The sequence below is a fragment of the Physella acuta genome, unplaced genomic scaffold (genome assembly GCF_028476545.2).
Source record: "Physella acuta isolate Inbredline_101_S28 unplaced genomic scaffold, ASM2847654v3 ptg000023l, whole genome shotgun sequence".
NCBI classification, from domain to species: Eukaryota; Metazoa; Mollusca; class Gastropoda; family Physidae; genus Physella; species Physella acuta.
The window spans coordinates 171369-191790 of NW_026731543.1; the positions used below are offsets into that span (position 1 = coordinate 171369).

The following is a 20422-nucleotide window of genomic DNA, read 5'->3' on the forward strand; positions in this document are numbered from 1 at the left end:
AAATATTTATAATTTTTATTTATAATAAGTTTTGTATAAAAAATGGGAAGATATAAATATAAGAAAACATGAAACAATTTTTTTTATTTCTTAAGTATCAAAGTCAGCACATTCAAGTTCAACAAAGGATTCGTATCCGACCAACACAACAAGGGGAGGTAATTTAGAATAAATGATTTCACTGTAACACAGGTTATTTCCCTTACAATAATGGACATTGGGTTAGTCAGACAGGAAGTCCTTTATAAATTGGAATGTATAAATAAAGATTTTATATAAAATATAAAGAGTCCTTCACATTGTAGATTTTTCATATATTAATTTAACATTTAAGTATCACAATAACATATAATTTCTTTTGATTTCTTTATAGTAACTTTAGATATTCTTTAAAATAATTGAAAAAACTTACTACAAATACATTCTTAACATGAACTTTGTTTTACTGGCATTCCTTTAAAAAATTTAATAAAGCATTTAACTACAGAAACCAAAATAATATATTATTTAAAAACATTTTCAACAATTTTGGCATTATGCATAAATAATTTTGTGAAGGTTTGAAAAAAAAATAGCAGTAAAAAAATAAATAACATAATCTCCACTTTGAAAGGCAACTTTGGTTGTTGACAGAAAAAGTTTCCCATTCATACAAAAAAAAATTAATCTTTCAAACAGCTTTCCCCACTTATCACTATAGCTGTTGGTAATTTCTAATGTTTTCAGCAGTAAATCTTTTAATGATGGTCATCAACATGCTTCAAATTATAAGTTAAGTTTATATTTTCAACATCAAGTGGTTTTTTTTAGTGCTGTAGAACAAAGTTGCTGTTGGTAGTGGTGGTGGTGAAGTGGTCTGTTACAGCATGGTCATATCTGGTCGAGCATGTTGGTGTGGCTGCTCAATGGCTTGAGACTGACCACTGGTGATAGAAAAAATTGTTTGCATGAAGCAAATGGACCCTACAGGTGAGCAAGTGATTAACCTCTCAACACGGGTCTAACTAACATCTTTAAGTCTTTTCATACAAGGCTGTGTCAGTGTGTACATTGGTTTTTCAAAATTGATTCATCAAAGTATATTATTCTAACATATTGGAGTAAGGGCTAATAGGATATCCTTTGGGGGTTGGGGAAGGGCAAATAGGATATCCTTTGAGGGGTTGGTGAGGGGCTAATAGGATATCCTTTGGGGTGGGCTAATAAGATATCTGTTGGGGGTTGGGGAGGGGCTAATAGGATATCCTTTGGGGGTTGGGGAGGGGCTAATAGGATATCATTTGGGTGTTGGGGTGGGGCTAATAGGATATTCTTTGGGTGTTGGGGTGGGACTAATAGGATATCCTTTATGGGTTGGGGGTGGGGCTAATAGGATATCCTTTAGGGGTTGGGGAGGGCTAATAGTATATCCTTTAGGGGTTGGGGAGGGGCTTATAGTATATCCTTTAGGGGTTGGGGCTAATAATTGGCTAAGAAAGTACTTACACTTGATAGATTGGGTTAACAGCTGCTGCAACTCTAGGGTCATGTCCAGTGTGGGTCACATGTTCAACAGTGTTCTGGTCCAGGGTCATGTTGACCTCTCCGTAGTCGGGGATGGCCTCGTCAGGTGGGACGTACATATTCAAACTCTGAAAGACAATCAGCATTGTTAGACAGAACATTCCAGAATGATTGTCAGAACATTCCAGATACTTGTTCTAAGTCTAAAAGCCAATCCTACATTGCTGTCATCTGAACAGACAACCCTTAGTACCAAACTAAGTTAAAACTCTAAAGTAAATGTGTTATCTCCCTTACCTGTGTCTCATATTCCCTCATAAACCCTGGAGGTTCCACAAAGTCTGGGTTATCAAATGTGGCCTGGTACACCCGGTATTGGTGAATGAACTTCATGTACCTGGCAACAAATACAGTTTCTCTTTAATAACTCTACAAGGCCAGTAGCTATTTTCACATTTCAAAGTAACAAATTTAAAAAAAAAAAGAACAATTAGGCTTACACTGAATTTTTTTTAAAACTGGCATATGTGAAAATGATGATGTCAACTAAATTTTCTTACCTGGCGTATGTGAAAATGAGAACGATGATGCCAACTAATGAGAGGAGAATAATGATGGCAGCCAGCGCAATGAGGGCGGCCCATGGGTCATCCATCCACCAGGTGTAGGACTTTGTCGGCATGTTGCGGTACACGATGGCACTGACAAATGGTGTTCTGACTGTCTGAACTGACACATTAAGTGAGCCTCCTACAGCTGTTGTTACTTTGGAAATTGCATCTTTGGATGTGATACTGTGAAGTAAGCATTATGTTTGGTTAATTATAATACCCAAAAGCATGAACAATGAAATTAGATCAATTTATAAATTACTTTACCTTGTTTAAAAAAAAAACTATAAAAGCTATTCACAAAAATTTGAACAATATTTTCTTACAGATCCACACTAGAAATTGTTTGATAGGTAAGTCTAAAAAATTAAGCTTCCTTTTCAATCATCAATTAAAGAACACATTCTTTTTAAAAAATTAATGTAAGAATTAACTTCAAAACATTTAATATGCAAAAAGAATATTTTTTTTGGCAAGTTTATAAAATTTGAACAGCCACCAAGGTGAAAAACTAGTTGTGAAGCTAAGTTTTGTGTTTGGACTGAAGTAAGAACAAACAAGGCATGGGGGAGACAACATGCAGGAAACTGTAGCTAGGTTAATGTTCTTGAGTCAACACACTGAGCAGGTGAGAAGTCCAATCTGGCACACCTGGTTGTTTACATGGGTCAAACCAAACAAACTGACAAAAGTGTGGCCTTGACAGGGGACCTAAGCCAAAAGGGACTAAGAGCTTCAACGGTTGGTGGGGTGGGGGGGAGGGAGGGCATTTTTGAACTATTTCTGTACACTTTTTGTATACATTCTGACCTGTCTACAACACTTACCCATTAGGTTCTGTACACTTTTTGTATACATTCTGACCTGTCTACAACACTTACCCATTAGGTTCTGTACACTTTTTGTATACATTCTGACCTGTCTACAACACTTACCCATTAGGTTCTGTACACTTTTTGTATACATTCTGACCTGTCTACAACACTTACCCATTAGGTTCTGTACACTTTTTGTATACATTCTGACCTGTCTACAACACTTACCCATTAGGTTCTGTACACTTTTTGTATACATTCTGACCTGTCTACAACACTTACCCATTAGGTTCTGTACACTTTTTGTATACATTCTGACCTGCCTACAAAACTTACCCATTAGCTTCAGCATCTGTCTGATTGACCAACTGGTAATACTCTCTGGGTAAAGCAGCAACAAACGTAACGTCAGTTCTGAAAAATAAAATAAAAACATTTTATATTTTGATTATAAAAATAAAATAAAGCACAAAACAGAACCATATTAAGATTTAAATGTAATACAGAAATGTTTAGCTAAAAAAAAAAACCTACGCTTTTGTGTCCACATCGTAGGTCCCATTGACTGTACCGGGTGTTCTCTTTGCCTCAATTCTCTCAATGATAATAACATAACCAGTCGAGTTTTGTAGAGCCCTGGGGGATATCAAATTTTGGTTGAAAATTAATGAGTTTTCTACATTTAATTAACAATTTTTGTAAAGTAATGAGTTTTGTACATTTAATTAAGATTTTTTGTACATTATAAGCATACAGATGCGGTATGGCACAGTACTAAACATTTAAACAGATGCACAGTACAGTCTGATGCTTACAGCCTGTAAATTTCCTTCTGTAAGAGGACGTCAGCCATTGGTCTGTTGACCACTAAAACAAATCTGTTGATTGGCCGGATCAGATTGACCTGTGTCAAGAAAAAGTGGACAATCAAAATCCAAGTTTGGATTCACCTTTAGCAGAATAGCTAAATAAACAAACAAACTTAAACATTTTAAACAATTCTACAAACATACACACACAAAAAAAGGAACATCCACCCAATGTAATACAAGATAAAAAATTTCATTGTTAAAAGTGAATAAAGTTATATATTTTGTTCTATCCTTCAGAAAAGAAAACTGCTCATCTCTTAGGCACATTCAGAAATTTCTTTTGGTCTGCATCATTAAATTTTTAGAATTCAGTTAATCTTTTAATTAATTACTTTATTTAAAAACTTAATCAAGGAAATATTTTTTTTTAATAAGACGATATATAAATTTAGAATAAATCTTAAGAACTTATCCTGGCAACAAATCCTGTGAAACTTATCCATGATCTCTACAAACTGAACACAGCTGGGTCTAGACAATCATTCACAAGTGATGGACAAAAATAGACTAACAAAACCCCACATACTAGTTACACGTGTACGTTTCCACAAAAAATTTTTTTTTTTTAGATATATTCAATATGTAAACATCACATTGTCAATAAAAAAAATATTTAAGTATTTACAGAGGAAAATATTTGCCACTTACATAGCAGTTGGCTTGGACAGATTTGAATCCCTCAACATCTTGACCTCTGTCGTGGGCCTCTGCTATCAGCTTGTAGGGCAGATATTTGTTGTTTTTGTCATCATCAGAGAACTCTGTGGTTGTGTAGAGACTTCCGTCAAGCTCATCAATGTTGAAGGGGGGAGGGTTGACCAGAGGCATGTCCAGTTTGTAGCGCACTTCTCCATTCAGACCTTGATCTATATCTGTGGCCTGTGACAAAAATAAATTACTTCTTCAACTACCCTATATGGATTTTTTTTTCTTTAATAAAAATTACTTTTGTAAAATAGAAACGCTTTTTAATAAACTATTTTATAAATAACTACTAACAGTTAAAAACCATTCCAGGAACAGTTTTGTAAAAACCATTCTGGGATCAGTTTTGTAAAATAAATTTCAGGAACAATTTTGTAAAACTGAGTAAAAAACATGTTTCCCTTATTTTTTTCAAAGAATTGGAAAAACCGAAAATAAAAATAAAATTTAATTCCACCGCTAAAATTGATCTTTTTTTTTACCTTGAGTGGAATAGCAACTGTTTCAGGGGAAGACAAGTAGTCTACTGCGGTGATGAAGATGCCTCTTGTGCCTGCAGGCGGGTCAATGTCATTTCTTGGATATTTGTTCCACACCCAGGCGGGTGGGTTGTCATTGACATCCACAACCTCAACAACCACACGAGCGTTGGGCCATGTGTCTAGGAACAAACAGAACCGCATGAAAAATTATCTGTTTGTTTCATCGCATTTCATTACGTTTTTTTATTCTACTTTCACAATTTCTCCAAGAGTAAATAAATTATTTTTAGCTAGAAAAAGAGTAAAGGATGTGTACTAGCTTCATACTTTTAGTTAAAAAAGGTCTAACAAATAAATTTAAAAAGAAAAATTTCATCGCTACTATTTGATGAATAACAGCTGAAAGGGGAACTTACTGTAAATGGTTACTGATGACTGTCTCTTCTTTCTGCCATTGGTGGGTGTCAGTGTCTTCTTCTGGACTGTCACATTAAAGTCATATCTAGCCTGTGTCTCTCTGTCCAATGTTGCTAGCAGGACTATCAAACAGTTCTTCTCATTTTCCACAGTCTGCACGTAAAATATATCTGAGGAAATAAATATTTTTTATAAATTATTGACCACTGTATTTTATTAGGTTTCAAAAAAGGAATTCTATACAGATTCATATCAAACTCAGTGACTAGCAAATCATCATGCATTTTGTTTAGAAAAAACAACTCACCAGTATTGGCATTTAATAAGTTACATTCAACTTGGCTTTGATCCTGGTTTTCAACTTTTAGATATGTCACATTTGAGCCTACTGGAGAATTCTCTTTAATGCTCACACTGGAGAATACAACAAATAATGGAAATGGAAATTAGTCTATTTTCTTTAAAAAAGAAAGCTAAACTTTCATATTGTAAAGTGGTAGCGTTCTTGTTGTAAAACGAAATATACTTACAGGAAAACAGGCTGTCTGAATCCAATTTGGCCCCCCAGTATAGTGGTGGGGGTGACACCAATGCTGACATTGACAGTTGTCAGTTTGTCATGTCTCCAGTTGTTGTCTCTAGCCACAACCATAAACTGTAATTGGCAGAAATATTTTTTATTGAAACATCCGTTCATTAAATTTGAAATTTAAATCTGTTATTGTCTAGTTATCAGTTAGACGGAGGGTAAAAAAAGCAGACACTGTCACAAAAAGGTAAAATTTAATTACAGTGCTCTTTTAAATAATTTCTAACAAAATGGTATTGACAGGACATTTCAGACAAACACAAAATGTGGCTATAGATTTTTGTATATAGTAAGAGAGAATCCCAGAACACCTAGCTATAAGCAGTACTATTTGGGAAGGGCACTTATAAAATAGAGAAAAAAAATAATTACAGTGAATGTTTGGAATTCTGTGTTGCTTATCGTTGCCAGTTTTTTGTAAACCGTTCCATCCTGGGTGACACCAAAGTATCTGGATTGTTTATCAGCCTCAGAGAAATCCCTCAGCTCATAAGTAATCTCCGCATTTGGAGTCTGAAAAATGGTACAGGAAGCCAAGTTACCAGATGGGAAGCAAAATTTTCATTTAACTATTTTAAACAGTTTATTTTTAAATGTTATGTGGGTTTGAAAAAAAATATTTTCAAATTTGAAAATTTTATTGTAATTGCATAAAAATGTTTTTTAAGAATCAACCGTTCTAAAAATGTTAAAAATTAAATTGGGAAAAAAAAAACAGTGGCAGAACCTTAGAAAAAAATATTGAATCATTTACTTTATTCTGACTTACATTTTTGTTGAGCTCAATGGTACTATCATTGTCCACAGCAGGTAAAGTTAAGATTGGTGTGTTGATAGCATCGCTGGAGGTGATGTTGGCTAATACGACAGCAGGTAAGAACTGTGGGGCGTACATGTTGCGTACAATGTGCAGTTTGACAAGTGAAACGTCAGATCTTGGATTGATGGCATTGTCTTGAGCTCTCACATAAATCTGTGTTACAAATAAACATTTTCTTAAATAAAGAAATAATCAACATTTTAGTCTCCCCTCTTGAAAAATAGAATACAGTATAAAGTAAAAGGGTTGTTAAAAATCTTGTAAAAAAATTATTAAAAAAGTTTTTTTGAGTCATTTTCTTGAATAAAATAAATTTAGCAGGTTAAATCAATATTAAAATAAAAATATTTATATTTGGTGATGCTTTTTTCCATTAGCTCTGAGAAAAGTAACTTACATCATAGTCATTGGCTGATGTATAATTTGTCAATGGTTTAGTCAAGAACAGCTGGCCATTGTTGGCGCCGATGGTGAAAAAGTCTGTAGCAAAGCCAGAAGTAGGTTGGGGGCTGGTGGCTGTTTGGTTTATGATGGAGTAGGTGATTCTTCCACTGTCACTCTGGTGGATTAGTCAATTGACACATTTTAAACAGGAAATAATAAGACTTAACTAAAAATGTAGAGAAGTATCACAATTTTAAGTAAGATTATTGAACGTTGAGAAGAAACAATAATTAGAAAAGTAAATAGGAAGAAGAAAAAAATTCTGAAATAACTTAAAGCTTAGGAAAAAATTAATACTTAAACCGCATTTACACTTGTTACATGTATACTATACTCGTCTAAAAAGACTTTCAACAAGTTAGCATACAGGTTCCGAAGGAAAAATGTATTCATATAACATTAAATAACTGCAATTTTTTTCCCTAGTCATGTATAGTATACATGTCACAGTGTAAACGCAGTGTTATATTGTTTAATAATAATAAAGGAAGAGAAGGTTAAAGTGGCTAAGACGCCAAAGAATAATCGAGACAACTCACAGATGAGGCGTCTTTGTCTGTAGCTATTATTGTCAACAGCTCGGTGTTCACAGCCTGGTACTCTGATATGTCTCTGGTCCAGAGCCTTTGGCTGAATTCTGGTGCGTTGGGATTTCTTCGGACAATGACTGTGATGGTGGCATCGGCTGTTTTAACTGATGGCTGGTTATCTGATGCTATTACGGTCAACTGGGGGAAAATTATTTTCATAACTGCCAAGGTCTTATTTTGACAAGTTTTTTTTAACAAAAATGTCAAAACTAAATTATTTTGACAAGTTTTTAACAAACATGTCAAAACTATCTTATTTTGCTAATTTGTTTTTGTTTCTTAAATATTAAAATTACCTTTTGCCAATTTTTTTTTAATCATAAATGTGTATTTTTTTTTCATTTAGTGTCTGTTCTTAAAATGTGTTTATGAAATGTGTAAGTAGTAATGTATGCAGAAACCTGAAGATGACTTACAAAAAATGTTGAGCTGGGAGCCCTAAGCACAGACTGAGATAGATAGACTCTGCCAGTGGTCTCGTTGACAGCAAAATACAAGGTATTGATGCTGGTGCGTTGGAGGGAGTAGGTCACAGGGTTCTGAAAAAAAGTTGCAACCAGATGTGAGAACCATTTATATATGAATTAGAACATTTATGAGCTTTGTAATTTATTAAAATTTATCAAATTAGCATTGTAGGATAGTTTAAAATTGTACTTACACCATCAGCCTCTGTGGCCTTCAGATCCACAATGGAGCCCTGGACAGGGTAGTCTTCTGGGATTTCTACTATGAATGTATTGTTGGGGACAAACACTGGGCCGTTCTTGTTACGAGACACATTGATTGTTACTGAAGCGTCTGCTGTCTTTTGTGGTGAGCCACTGTCTGCCACCTTGATTGGGAACTGTTGGAGGGTAGATTTGATACTTCATGAAAAATTGATTTTTTTTTACATAAATTGTAAATTGTCATTTTTTATTTTGTGAAAGTTTGTTTTGTTATTTCACATAAATTTGTGATTGTCATTTTGAAAGTTTCACATACACTGTAGATTGTCATTTTATGAAAGTTTGTTTTCTTATTTCATATAAATTGTAGATTGTCCTTTCATGAAAATTTATATTTATAAATGTATTATTACAAAGATCATGTAGAGGGGACAAGATACAAAATTTGATTTACTGACAAAGTTTACAAAGAGAAAGGAAGACATTTTTAGCAGCTTTCTGCCCCTCTAATGTCTCCTAATTAATTGACACCCACCATGTTGTAAGACAGAACAACAAACAGCAGACTTACACTAGCTAGTAGACCAACAACAAACAGAAGACTTACACTGTAGCTGGTAGTGCCCCTGTCATCCAACAAACTTCTGGACACGGTCAACTCTCCAGTGGTTGGACCCATGTAGAAGTACGTGTAGCTGGTCAAGGGGTTGTTGCCCAGGCGAGATATGGTGTATGTGAGTTCTCCAGACGTACCCTGTTATTACATCAAAGTGTTGACAGGAATAGTGAACTTTATACAAATATTCTTTTAATCAGTCAACAGATAAAATAAAACTCACCTCAATACATGAATTCAATAGATTATTAAAAAGTTTAATCAATAAATGAAACGAATCAATTATTTTTAAAAATGTATCAATAAATAATTATCAAATTATTTTTTTTAAATATACAAATTCAAATAGGTTTATAATAAATCCAATAAAGGATATTAAAAAATATTTTGAAAAGATCAAATTAAATCTTACAGAATCTGGGTCCGAGGCGCTGATCTTTCCAAACACATCTCCCAACACCTGGTTCTCTGGGATGTTGAAAACATAGTTGGTTTGGTTAAAGGCAGGGGAAGATGGATTACGGTCAACTGTAATTCTGATGGTCTTGTAGGCCTGTACAGTTGGATCACTCTGGCGGTAAGCACGAATTCTGAACTGGAAAACAAAACAAACAAAAAAATTAGCCATTGAAATCTTCAATAATAATCTGAATACACAAAATCTTCAAAAGAATTTATAGAAAACAATCTTTAAGATCTATATTGAATTCATGTAAAAAAATAATCCGAATATACAAAATCTTTAAAAAATAATACAATGGATCTGAGAACAAACTATCCAATGATTCTAAATGTTTGTTATTTAAGTGAAAACACTCAATGTTTGGATGACTCATTCTATGATCAGGCATTTCTTACCAGGTAAGATAATGATTTGAGTGGGTCATCAGTGAATGGCTTGACTTGTGTCACAGTGCCGTTATTGGGATCAACAACAAAAGCTTGGTTGGCGAACCCATCAGCCACAAGCTCATACAAGATCACACTCTGAAATACAAACACATTCTAAATATCAAACTCAATTCTAGTTTGTAACATAATTTACTTGGAGTAAAAAAAAGACAGCCTTATTTAAATGCATCACTTGCACAAAATTTGTAAATTGCAGCTTTAATATTTTGTAATTTAAAAAAGAAATACTTGCTTCTGTTCCCTCATATTTGTTTTTTAATCTGCTGGAAACTTTTTGATCTTACTAAGTCTATTCAAGTTTAAAATCTTGTCTTTAAGATGTTTAAATTATGGCAAATTATAATTAAAAAAAAAATGTTTATGAAATAAGTGTTGATGTGGTGACTTGTAAAGAGGACTTACACCACCAAGGCCATCTGTGGCCACTGCCCTCTCCAAGAAGGATGGGACAGGTGTGCTCTCAGACTTCTGGTAGCTGACTGAGCTGGGATTGAAGGTCAGCCCAGCACTCTTGCTGATGGTAATAACCACTTGGGCAGTGTCAGACAGAGGTGGTATGCCTTTGTCAGCCACCTTGATTTGGAACTGAAATAGCACATTTTAAATTATGTTGAAAGTATGTATAAAGTACCTATCTATGCTAAACATACACACATCTTTAAAACAAAATCCATCCAAATTCTTATCACAATCAAGGGAAGGAGTTCATGAAAGTATTCTAATTGATGCAGTTTATCTTAATTTTTCTTTAATATTTTGGCTGATACATTTTTACAAATTTAATTTTTATAATACTCTGAAAAGAAAATAATTTAAAGGTGAAGGTCCTTACTGTGTATGATGAATTCAGATTCTGCAGTGATCTTCTAGCAAAAATATTTCCCATGTTGTCAATGCCAAAGATTGTGTTGGCTGTAGGGTCAACTATGCTGAACTCCAGTTTACCATTGTCAGAGTTAGCTACCTGAAACATACAAAACATCTGTTTTTTTTCAGAGATTTATTTAACTATCTTTTTATAATTAAACCTTTTTTTTTCAAACATAAGTATGACTATTTTACTTTTTTTAAAAAATAAGGATCTATTTATATATCTTTTTAAAAAGCAGTGAAAATGAACTGAGTATGATTAAAATAGTCATACAAATTTGAAATCTGAAATTTAAATGTATTATTTTTCTTATTTTAAAATTACTCTTTAAGTAATTAATTTTTGTAAGTATTTCAACAAATTCCAAGATCTTAAATGTCATTCAAGAAATAAACATATTTTGGTTAGTTATTTGAATTGTCTCTTTGTTAATCATAATTTTCTCTGCTTGTGAAGACTGCTAGCACTTTTTCTTTTTGTAAAAACTGCTAGAACTTTTTTCTGTTTTCTGCTTCTGAAGACTGCTAGAACTTTTTCTGTTTTCTGCTGGTGAAGACTGCTAGAACTTTTTCTGTTTTCTGCTGGTGAAGACTGCTAGAACTTTTTCTGTTTTCTGCTGGTGAAGACTGCTAGAACTTTTTCTGTTTTCTGCTGGTGAAGACTGCTAGAACTTACGTTGGAATCTGGGTCAGTGGCTGTGGCAACCATAAAGGGGAAGTAGACGTCCACAGTGTCTGAGATCTCCCTGGTGTAAGGCTGGTTCTGTGTGAAGGCTGGGGGGTTGTTGCGGTTCACAGTGATGGTGACTGTTGCTGTTGATGTTTTAGGCTGGAGGCTGGTGTCATGGGCCAGCACATACACCTGACAGGTGGAGCACAAAATTTACTCAATAATAAAATTATTATAAATATAATATGGGGGACACGTCTACACAAAATGTAGTGCACATATTTTAAATAAAACTTATTTTTTGTTTGTTTGAAACACTTTTTTAAATTTAGGGAAATGAGTGTGGTTTACAGTTTACAGTGTGTTTTGTAATAAATTGAGTGTAACTTATAGTGTATATGCTTAGTATAAATAAATTAAGCGTAGCTTACAGTGTATGTTTTTTTATAAATAAATTGAGCTTGGCTTACAGTGTAAGTGCCTGGTATAAATAAATTGAGAGTGGCCATACAGTGTATGTTTTTGTATAAATAAATGAGCGTGGCTTACAGTGTAAGTGCCTGGTTTCGCTGGGTCTAGGGACACTCTGTTCTTCACAGTAATCAGACCATTGTAGCTACCAACAGTAAAATAATCAGATGCACTTCTGCTGGAGTCCACTTCATAAATAATGGTATTTTCTGGTGCCTGTCAGAACATTGAGATATTTAGTCAAGAAAATACTTGTGAAATTTTGTTTGAACAATTTAAAAACTAAAAAAAGAATGCAAGCAAGAGAAATTTTTTTTTACCAGTGGATCGCTGTCGGTTGCCCTTACGGTGACAACACTGGTACCAGCAGGGTCGTAATCGTTGATGGTTGCTGAGTAGGTGACTGGTGAGAAGACTGGGGCGTTCATGTTGCGGTTAAAGTTGATGGTCAGGGAGGTCCTGATCACATCAGATGTAGCTTGAATATCATAGGCCTCAATGAACAGCTGTGAAAAAGGTTTTTTTTTTGTTAAGTTCACATAATTTTTTATGTACAGGAAAATCCAGATGAAGAATAAAAATGTTTGACTTACCACAGCATTAGACAAGAATTTCATGGTCCCGTCAGCGACAAGGTTGTTGGTTAAGTACACCTGGCCTGTGTTGGCATCAATACTGAAGAAGTTGACAGCTGAGCTGGGAGCTCCACCATTGAACCTGTATCTGATGTTGGTCTAAAAGAAGAAAAAGTTGATAGTTAATCAGGGGCTGCATGGTGTCAATGGCATGGCCTAGCAGTAGAGCACTGGACTGCTAACCCGAAAGTCTTGGGTTCAAATCCGGGTGCAAGTCAGTCGTATGTCCCTGAGTCCACCCAGCTCTGACGAGTACCTGCCTATTGTTAGGGAAACTAAAAGCAGGTGGGCCTAGTTCTGACCACACCATCCATTCATATGTCTAGGTCACATAAACAGGTTAATTCTACTTCACCTACCCCATGGACTGTCAAGTTCAAAAAAGGAGTTTTTAATTTAAATAGTCTCAAAAGATGATTGGATTGTGGTTTGGTAGGAAATACAGAGCGCAAAGCCTGGGCAGCTAGTAGAGATGAGCCAGGGCCTACATATCTGTCTTTGTCTCTCTATACAGGTGAGAGGATGGTAATTGGTCTGAAGAGCAAGGGCTAAATAGCAATGTAGAAATTATTCTTGAATGTCCACTGTTTAGTACTTTGCAATTTTTATTGATTTAAACAATTTTGAATACCTGATATTGTAGAACAAGCTTTTAGATGCAGCTAAATAAAGGCTAATACATGAACACAAATTCTAGCCAGGTCAAATTTTGTACCTGTTGTGTATTTTGTTTGGTGGCTCGTACTGCCACTGTCACTTCTGTGTTGATGGTGGTGTTGATGTTGATTGTTGCAGTGTAAGGTGCACTGACCCAGGTCAGAGGGTAGACAACATTGTTTACATTGATGGTCACTGCTCTTGTGTCAGTCTTCTCAGGGTTGCGGTTGTCAGTGACTCGAATATCAAACTGAAATAAGATGAAACTTTTGTAAACCTACGTTTGAGGAAAAAGACAACTAAAAGTTTAGTAACAAAGTTAAGTAAAATTGTATACAGATGTAGCCCATTTACATTGTAGCTAGAGTTAAACTAGTAGTGTAGACAGATTTGTAGCTAGAGCTAAAATAGTTGTGTAGACCGATATGTAACTAGAGTTAAAATAACTGAGTAAATAGATTTGTAGCTAGAGTTTAAATAGTTGCGTAAATAGATTTGTAGCTAGAGCTAAAATAGTTGTGTGGACAGTTTTGTAGCTAGAGTTAAAATAGTTGTGTAGATAGACTCAACTGAAATGTTACAAATATACTCACTGTGTAGACAGTCTGATCTTGGAGTGGACGCAACAAGATGATTCTTCCTGTTGAGCTATCCACCATGAATGTATTGCTGACATTGACGTTAGCATTCACCATTGAGTAGGTCAACCGATCCTGTGTAATTTATGCAGAGGTTAAAGATCAGATGGATGAGTTATATCAAAGTTTTATAATATACTTTAACTTTAGTTTTAAAATTCAAACTTCGTTTTGTTGTATTGGGTTGTGGAACTGACATAAAAAAAATTTAACATCAATGCATAATTAATTAGTTTGAAAGCAAGTTACCCCATCAGCATCTGTGGCCCCCACGGTAAGGACTGTGTTGCCAGGGGAGAAGTTGTTGTTGATGGTGGTGCTGAAGGGTCCGTTTAGCACTGGAGCATTTACATTTCTGTTGACGTTCACTGTTAGAGTTTCTGTCTTTCTGTTGTTCGGCCATGCTGCATCATACACCTGGACTGGGATCTAACAAAAAAGAAGAATCGGATTAGCAACAAAATAACAGGAACGAATTTTCTTTTTCTTTTTTTAACACAAAGTTGGGATTTTCCATTGCATAACATCCACATAAAATTAAATTCTACCCATCCTGCCCTCTCCACATGGCTCCATGTGGATATCATAAATGGAAGATCCCTAAACACTTAACATTTGAGTTTGGATATTTGAAATCAAATCCTACCTGGTAGGTAGTTTGTGTGTCTAGCCGTGGAGAATTTCTGATGGTGATCAGACAATTGTTGTCTATTTGGAAAAACAGGCTCACTGGGTTGTTTGCTGCAAGCTCACAAACTATTACGCTCTAAAAGGAAAAATATGCATTAGTCTATATTGAACATACTACTTTAAAATTTAAAAACAAATGTTAACATTCTATTTGAATAAAATATTTTTTTCTCACATATATTTTTAAAAATGTTAACATTCTGTTTGAATAAAATGATATGTGTTCACACATTTATTTTACAAAAATGTTAACATTGTGTTTGATTAAAATGCTATTTGTTCTCACATTTGTATCATTATCTCGTCCAGATACTCTAAAAACTGAGGCCCCAGTGTTGCTGTTCTCATCGATGGTCACTGTAGATGGCAGGTTTGTGGTTTCAGGGTTGAAGAGGTCACGTTTGACAGCCACTTCCAGCAGACTAGTGGATACCTGCTGAGGTGTTCCATTGTCTGTTGCCTGCACTGTAATCTGAGGGCAAAACAGGAGGTTTCTTTCAGTACTTGACAGTTTAAAATAACACCCAAACATTCTCATTGCAGTATAAAATTTTTTTCAATGTTAGGTTAGAGAGGGGAAAAAATTTGTTTTAAATTATAGAAAAAAAAATGAAGACAGATTCATTATTTTAAATTTGAGAGAAATCAAGATAAAATAGTTGAACATACTTGGTACAAAGTTGTTTTCTCTGCGTCATCGGTCAGATTTCTTCTCAAGGAGACCACACAAGTGTTGGGATCCACCTTAAAGAACTCCTGGGCCTTGGAATTGCCAATGATGCTGCATGTTACTTTAGTCTGTGGGAGTAAGTAAGTAGCCCTTGACAAATCTATTGGCTACATGTGTTGTGGTAGCTACCTTATTGGCTACATGTGTTGTGGTAGCTAAAAACATGCTGTAGCTAGCCCTTCACTAACTTATTGGCTACATGTGTTGTGGTAGCTTAAAAATATGCTGTAGCTAGCACTTCACTTATTGGCTACATGTGTTGTGGTAGCTTAAAAATATGCTGTAGCTAGCACTTCACTTATTGGCTACATGTGGTATGGTAGCTAAAAATATGCTGTAGCTAGCACTTCACTTATTGGCTACATGTGTTGTAGTAGCTAAAAACATGCTGTAGCTAGCACTTCAGAAAAAATATTAGCTACACGTGATTATGGTTGTTATAAAGATCATGCAAGAAAAAAATGTAAGCATAGAGGACACGAAAAACTGCTGGCTTAAGGTAATCAACAATAAAACATGGCACAGAACAAATGACAAAATGTCAAACATCTGAGGTACACTCACACTGTCGGCATCTGTGACATTGAGGGGGCGTGACCAGGAGGTGATGGGCGTGTCCACAGATATGCTGACACGGTCTGTTGGTGGGTTGAACACAGGTGAAAATTGGTTGCGGGCAACATTGATCAGCTGGTTGACGCACTGCTTGATGGCTGGGAAAGCTGAATCAGCTGCACAGATTCTCAGCTGCAAGGAAAAAAAAATTCAGTCAAAAAATTAAATTTAAAAAAAAATGTAATTGATTGATTAAAGAATACTTTTAAAAAGCGGCATTTAACATAATATATAAAATAAATCACACAAGTGACAGTTGACATGGTCAAGGACTTACAGTGTACTGGGTCAGCTTGAGTGGGTCATTGCGGAGGTCATTGATGACCTGGATGTTGCCATTGGTGGATGAGACATTGAAGAACGACAAGGCTGGGTAGTTTCCTTCCAAGGTGTAGATAATGCTGCCCTGAAAATTCATTATACAAGGAACCTTAATCCAAGCAGAAATGAAACAGTTCAAACAATTGAAATCAGATCCAGCTAGAGTTGTTTGCTCTTACTACATCCAAAATGAAAATAAAATATCTTTTTGTTTTGTGTATGTAAGCAAACACCTCTGGCTGAAGCAACAGAGTAAAATAATAAAAAATAACATTTAAATAAATGCTGATAACTTTAAATAGTAAAAATATTTTGTTTAACAAGTTTTTAATTAATTACAATATGTCTGGAATGTACAGTAAACCACTCCTCTAATTATGTCACAATAAAGGGAAACAACTCACAGTTGGGTTGGGTTTGCTGGCTGTGACTGTTCCAATGGTTTGATAGTTGGGTACAGTCTCATTTATTGATACAGGCAGTGTAGTGAGGAATGTAGGTGACGTCTCACTGGACACTGTCACACGGACAGTAGAGGTGACAGTTTTGGGGGTGGGATAGCCATTGTCACTGGCCTCAACTATGCACTGAAAGTTGAAATATAAATAAATTACAGCTAATTAAATATAAATTTTTTAAATTAAAAAATATAGCTGTTCCTGCTTAAAACGGTGTAAATATACCTATTACAAAAAGACATAATTTAAAAGTTAGTATTTTAGCAAACTTATAAACTAAAGAGTTACTGACATCAGTAGTTCCTGCTGGAATGGTATTTGGAGAGACGACCAATAGAAATTCACCAGTAGTAGACAGAACCTTGTATCTGTTCAGGCATTCTTGGGGCCCAACTAGTCTGTATGTGATGGCGTTCTAAAAAAAGGGATAAATTAGCTATAAATAATATATATAAATTTTCTTTGTATGGTTTAGGGTGTAGACTGATAGTAAAACAAATCAAGTAACAATTTGATCATTGAAAGCTTTATAAAAATGATATTCTTATATTAAAAAAAAACTAGTGCATTCCCAGGTAATTTGTCAAATATTTAAACATTCCCTTGATCAATTAAATGGCGATTCATAAGCAGTAAAAAATATTTTACAATCAACCTTTTACACAGATGACAAGCATCAGACAATAAAAGCAACAAAAGTTTTTAAAAATGTCGACACTGACCCCATCTTTAGTGTCATTAGCAATAACAGTGACCAGTCTGGTGTACGGGGTCGTGTCCTGGGTGACCGTTGCTGTGTACAGACTCTGGGTGTACACTGGAGGGTTGTCATTTCTGGTCACTGAGATGGCCAGTGTTGCTTGGGATTTGAAGTTGGGTTGAGATTCATCATAAGCGTTCACTGTAAGCTGAAATGATGAATACATACAAAATATAGTCAGCAGTCAGTCAGCTAAAAGAATGAAAACATAAAAATAAAGTCAGCATTTGGTCAGCTGAATTAATGAAAACACAAAAAAATATTGTCAGTATTCACAGTAATCTAAAACCAATAATCCAGGACAGACATTTTCTTGAGAAATTTGTTTCAGGTAAATTTCCTTTTCTTACAAAATTTGTTATGGGTACTGCGAGGTTTCACCAAGACTTACAGTGTATGTTAAATCTTTGAGGTCTCTCAAACTATTTTTCACAGTCACAAGTCCTGTAGTTTGGTTGATAGCAAACAGGTAGGGGGCGTATCCATCTCCAACAACTTCATATCTGACCTGATAAAACAAATTACATACTACATTAGTCTAACGTTTGTTTTGTTGCTAACCATATCTTAATTTATTAAAAAACTAAATTGTGAAGAAGTGATAAATTACATGCTACATTAGTATAACATTTTCTTTATCAATAGCCAAATCTTCATCATTATCATTCCTGTGGACCTCTTGTGCGTCCCTAAGCCTACATTAGCTCCTACTTTATGGAGAAAGTTTCTAAGTGAGATAAACGAAGCTTACATTAGCTCCTGCTTTAGTGTGAAAGTTTCTAATTGAGATAAGCCAAGTTTACATTAGCTCCTGCTTTAGTGTGAAAGTTTCTAATTGAGATAAATGAAGCTTACATTAGCTCCTGCTTTATGGAGAAAGTTTCTAATTGAGATAAATGAAGCTTACATTAGCTCCTGCTTTATGGAGAAAGTTTCTAATTGAGATAAATGAAGCTTACATTAGCACCTACTTTAGTGTGAAAGTTTCTTCTTTCTTCTTCTTCGTTCTTAATTATTAGTGTTGAAGGGGATCGAGATTTATCTGCCAGTGGGTTTTGAACTCGAGACTTTGTTCAAATTTATCAACCATGAGCTTTTTTTTTTTGCCGACTCGACCACGCCTCCAACACAATTAAGCGTTACGTGTCAACTGGTTATGCGCCATTGAGGCCATTGACTCCGATTTCAGCCTGCTTTTCTTTTTGGATTTGCTTCCATAGCCTTTGTCCAACCAAGAACAAACTACAAGGCAGCAGTTGTTTAATTTTTGGAGTTGTCTCTCCTAGAAGAGTGGCTGTCCCCAGCTAACGAGCCTCATCTGCCCGAGGGTTCGAACTCGAGACTTTTCGGTTTAGCAACCATGAGCTTTACCGACTCGACCACGCCGACCCCTTGAAAGTTTCTAATTGAGATAAGCCAAGTTTACATTAGCTCCTGCTTTAGTGTGAAAGTTTCTAATTGAGATAAACGAAAGGCTTACATTTGCTCCTGCTTTGGTGTAAAAGTTTCTAATTGAGATAAACGAAAGGCTTACATTTGCTCCTGCTTTAGTGTGAAAGTTTCTAATTGAGATAAACAAAAGTCTTACATTAGCTCCTGCTTTAGTGGCCAGCATGGAGTAGACAGATGAGCTGATGGCCTGGTTCTCTGGGATGGTCACTGTGTACTGGCTTTGGGAGAAGATGGGCCTCACAAAACGCACGATGGTAACAATCACATCAACATCTGTAGGCTTTGATGGGTTGCCAGAATCTGTTGCTCGTACAACCATCTGAGGATGGAGAGAGTGTAAGGTAGGTAAATCCACATGAACACCCACATGAACATCCACATGAACATCCACGTGAACATCCACGTGAGCACCCACGTGAACCTCCACATGAAAAAAATCCACGTGAACATCCACGTGAACCTCCACATGAACATCCACATGAGCACCCACATGAACATCCACATGAACATCCACATGAACATCCACATGAACATCCACATGAACACCCACATGAGCATTCACATGTGCATCCACATGTGCATCCACATGTGCATCCACACGAACATCCACACGAACATCCACACGAACATCCACATGAACATCCACACGAACATCCACACCAACATCCACACGAACATCCACATGAACATCCACATATTTATAACCCTAACCACACAATTCATCAATAACACAATCAGCAATAATTTATTTAAACTATGAGAGAAAAAAAACATAACTGAGATAACAGAGATAACAGATGAGTGAATGAACTGACCGTATAGCTGTTGGTTGTGCTCTCTGTGAGTGGACGTTTGATAAACATGCGTCCAGTTTGGTCAACATAGAAGAATGACATGCCATCTCCACCATTCTTATCCCTGACTAAAGTGTACTGGATAGTGTCCTGATTGAAAGGGAGAACACTCCAAATTTAAAACAGTTGTAAGGGAGAACACTCCAAATTTAAAACAGTATGAAAGTAAACATTCATTACATTAAAGGGGAAAACAATCCGCATTATAAACAAAAAAGTTAGAGAAGAAAGAGAAAACTTGTAACTTGCCCCATCAGCATCAGTTGCTGCAATGTTGGCCACAGAGTCTTGAGTTCTCTGTGTCTCCGGCACCGTGACAGTGATTTGGGCCTGTCCAAAACTTGGAGCATTGGCATTACGTTCCACAGTGATCAAAACTGTAGCACTGGCTCTGTTGTTTGGTAGACTGCTGTCATAAGCTGCCACATAGAGCTGGTGAGGAGAAAAATTTCAAAAAGGTAAGTTTGGCTTTACTTTAAATTTTAGTTAAAAACATAAATAAATCTTCATTGACACTTAAAATAAAGGTGATATAAAAAAATTCAAACATGTAA

The 20422-nt window shown here is 35.5% G+C and overlaps 1 protein-coding gene across 1 annotated transcript in view; it reads right to left on the reverse strand.

The window, feature by feature from the left end:
- LOC131940796 (uncharacterized) overlaps window positions 1-20422 on the reverse strand; it is a 95954-nt gene continuing 75532 nt past the window's right edge. The window contains exons 142-183 of the mRNA XM_059299616.1: window positions 20118-20300; window positions 19830-19958; window positions 19151-19333; window positions 17954-18070; window positions 17525-17710; window positions 17095-17217; window positions 16749-16931; window positions 16301-16429; window positions 15973-16155; window positions 15348-15476; window positions 14965-15150; window positions 14635-14754; window positions 14238-14417; window positions 13944-14063; window positions 13409-13600; window positions 12652-12792; window positions 12379-12564; window positions 12137-12274; window positions 11594-11779; window positions 10880-11011; window positions 10450-10632; window positions 9994-10122; window positions 9548-9730; window positions 9127-9273; window positions 8510-8695; window positions 8265-8387; window positions 7798-7986; window positions 7212-7373; window positions 6764-6967; window positions 6367-6507; window positions 5936-6060; window positions 5713-5819; window positions 5405-5575; window positions 4989-5167; window positions 4450-4680; window positions 3745-3833; window positions 3464-3565; window positions 3266-3343; window positions 2064-2297; window positions 1801-1900; window positions 1486-1631; window positions 1-923 (exon numbers count right to left, since the gene is read on the reverse strand). Coding sequence (XP_059155599.1) covers window positions 860-923; window positions 1486-1631; window positions 1801-1900; window positions 2064-2297; window positions 3266-3343; window positions 3464-3565; window positions 3745-3833; window positions 4450-4680; window positions 4989-5167; window positions 5405-5575; window positions 5713-5819; window positions 5936-6060; window positions 6367-6507; window positions 6764-6967; window positions 7212-7373; window positions 7798-7986; window positions 8265-8387; window positions 8510-8695; window positions 9127-9273; window positions 9548-9730; window positions 9994-10122; window positions 10450-10632; window positions 10880-11011; window positions 11594-11779; window positions 12137-12274; window positions 12379-12564; window positions 12652-12792; window positions 13409-13600; window positions 13944-14063; window positions 14238-14417; window positions 14635-14754; window positions 14965-15150; window positions 15348-15476; window positions 15973-16155; window positions 16301-16429; window positions 16749-16931; window positions 17095-17217; window positions 17525-17710; window positions 17954-18070; window positions 19151-19333; window positions 19830-19958; window positions 20118-20300 — 6399 coding nt within the window. The 3' untranslated portion in view covers window positions 1-859. The remainder of the gene's footprint in view (window positions 924-1485; window positions 1632-1800; window positions 1901-2063; window positions 2298-3265; window positions 3344-3463; window positions 3566-3744; window positions 3834-4449; window positions 4681-4988; window positions 5168-5404; window positions 5576-5712; window positions 5820-5935; window positions 6061-6366; window positions 6508-6763; window positions 6968-7211; window positions 7374-7797; window positions 7987-8264; window positions 8388-8509; window positions 8696-9126; window positions 9274-9547; window positions 9731-9993; window positions 10123-10449; window positions 10633-10879; window positions 11012-11593; window positions 11780-12136; window positions 12275-12378; window positions 12565-12651; window positions 12793-13408; window positions 13601-13943; window positions 14064-14237; window positions 14418-14634; window positions 14755-14964; window positions 15151-15347; window positions 15477-15972; window positions 16156-16300; window positions 16430-16748; window positions 16932-17094; window positions 17218-17524; window positions 17711-17953; window positions 18071-19150; window positions 19334-19829; window positions 19959-20117; window positions 20301-20422) is intronic.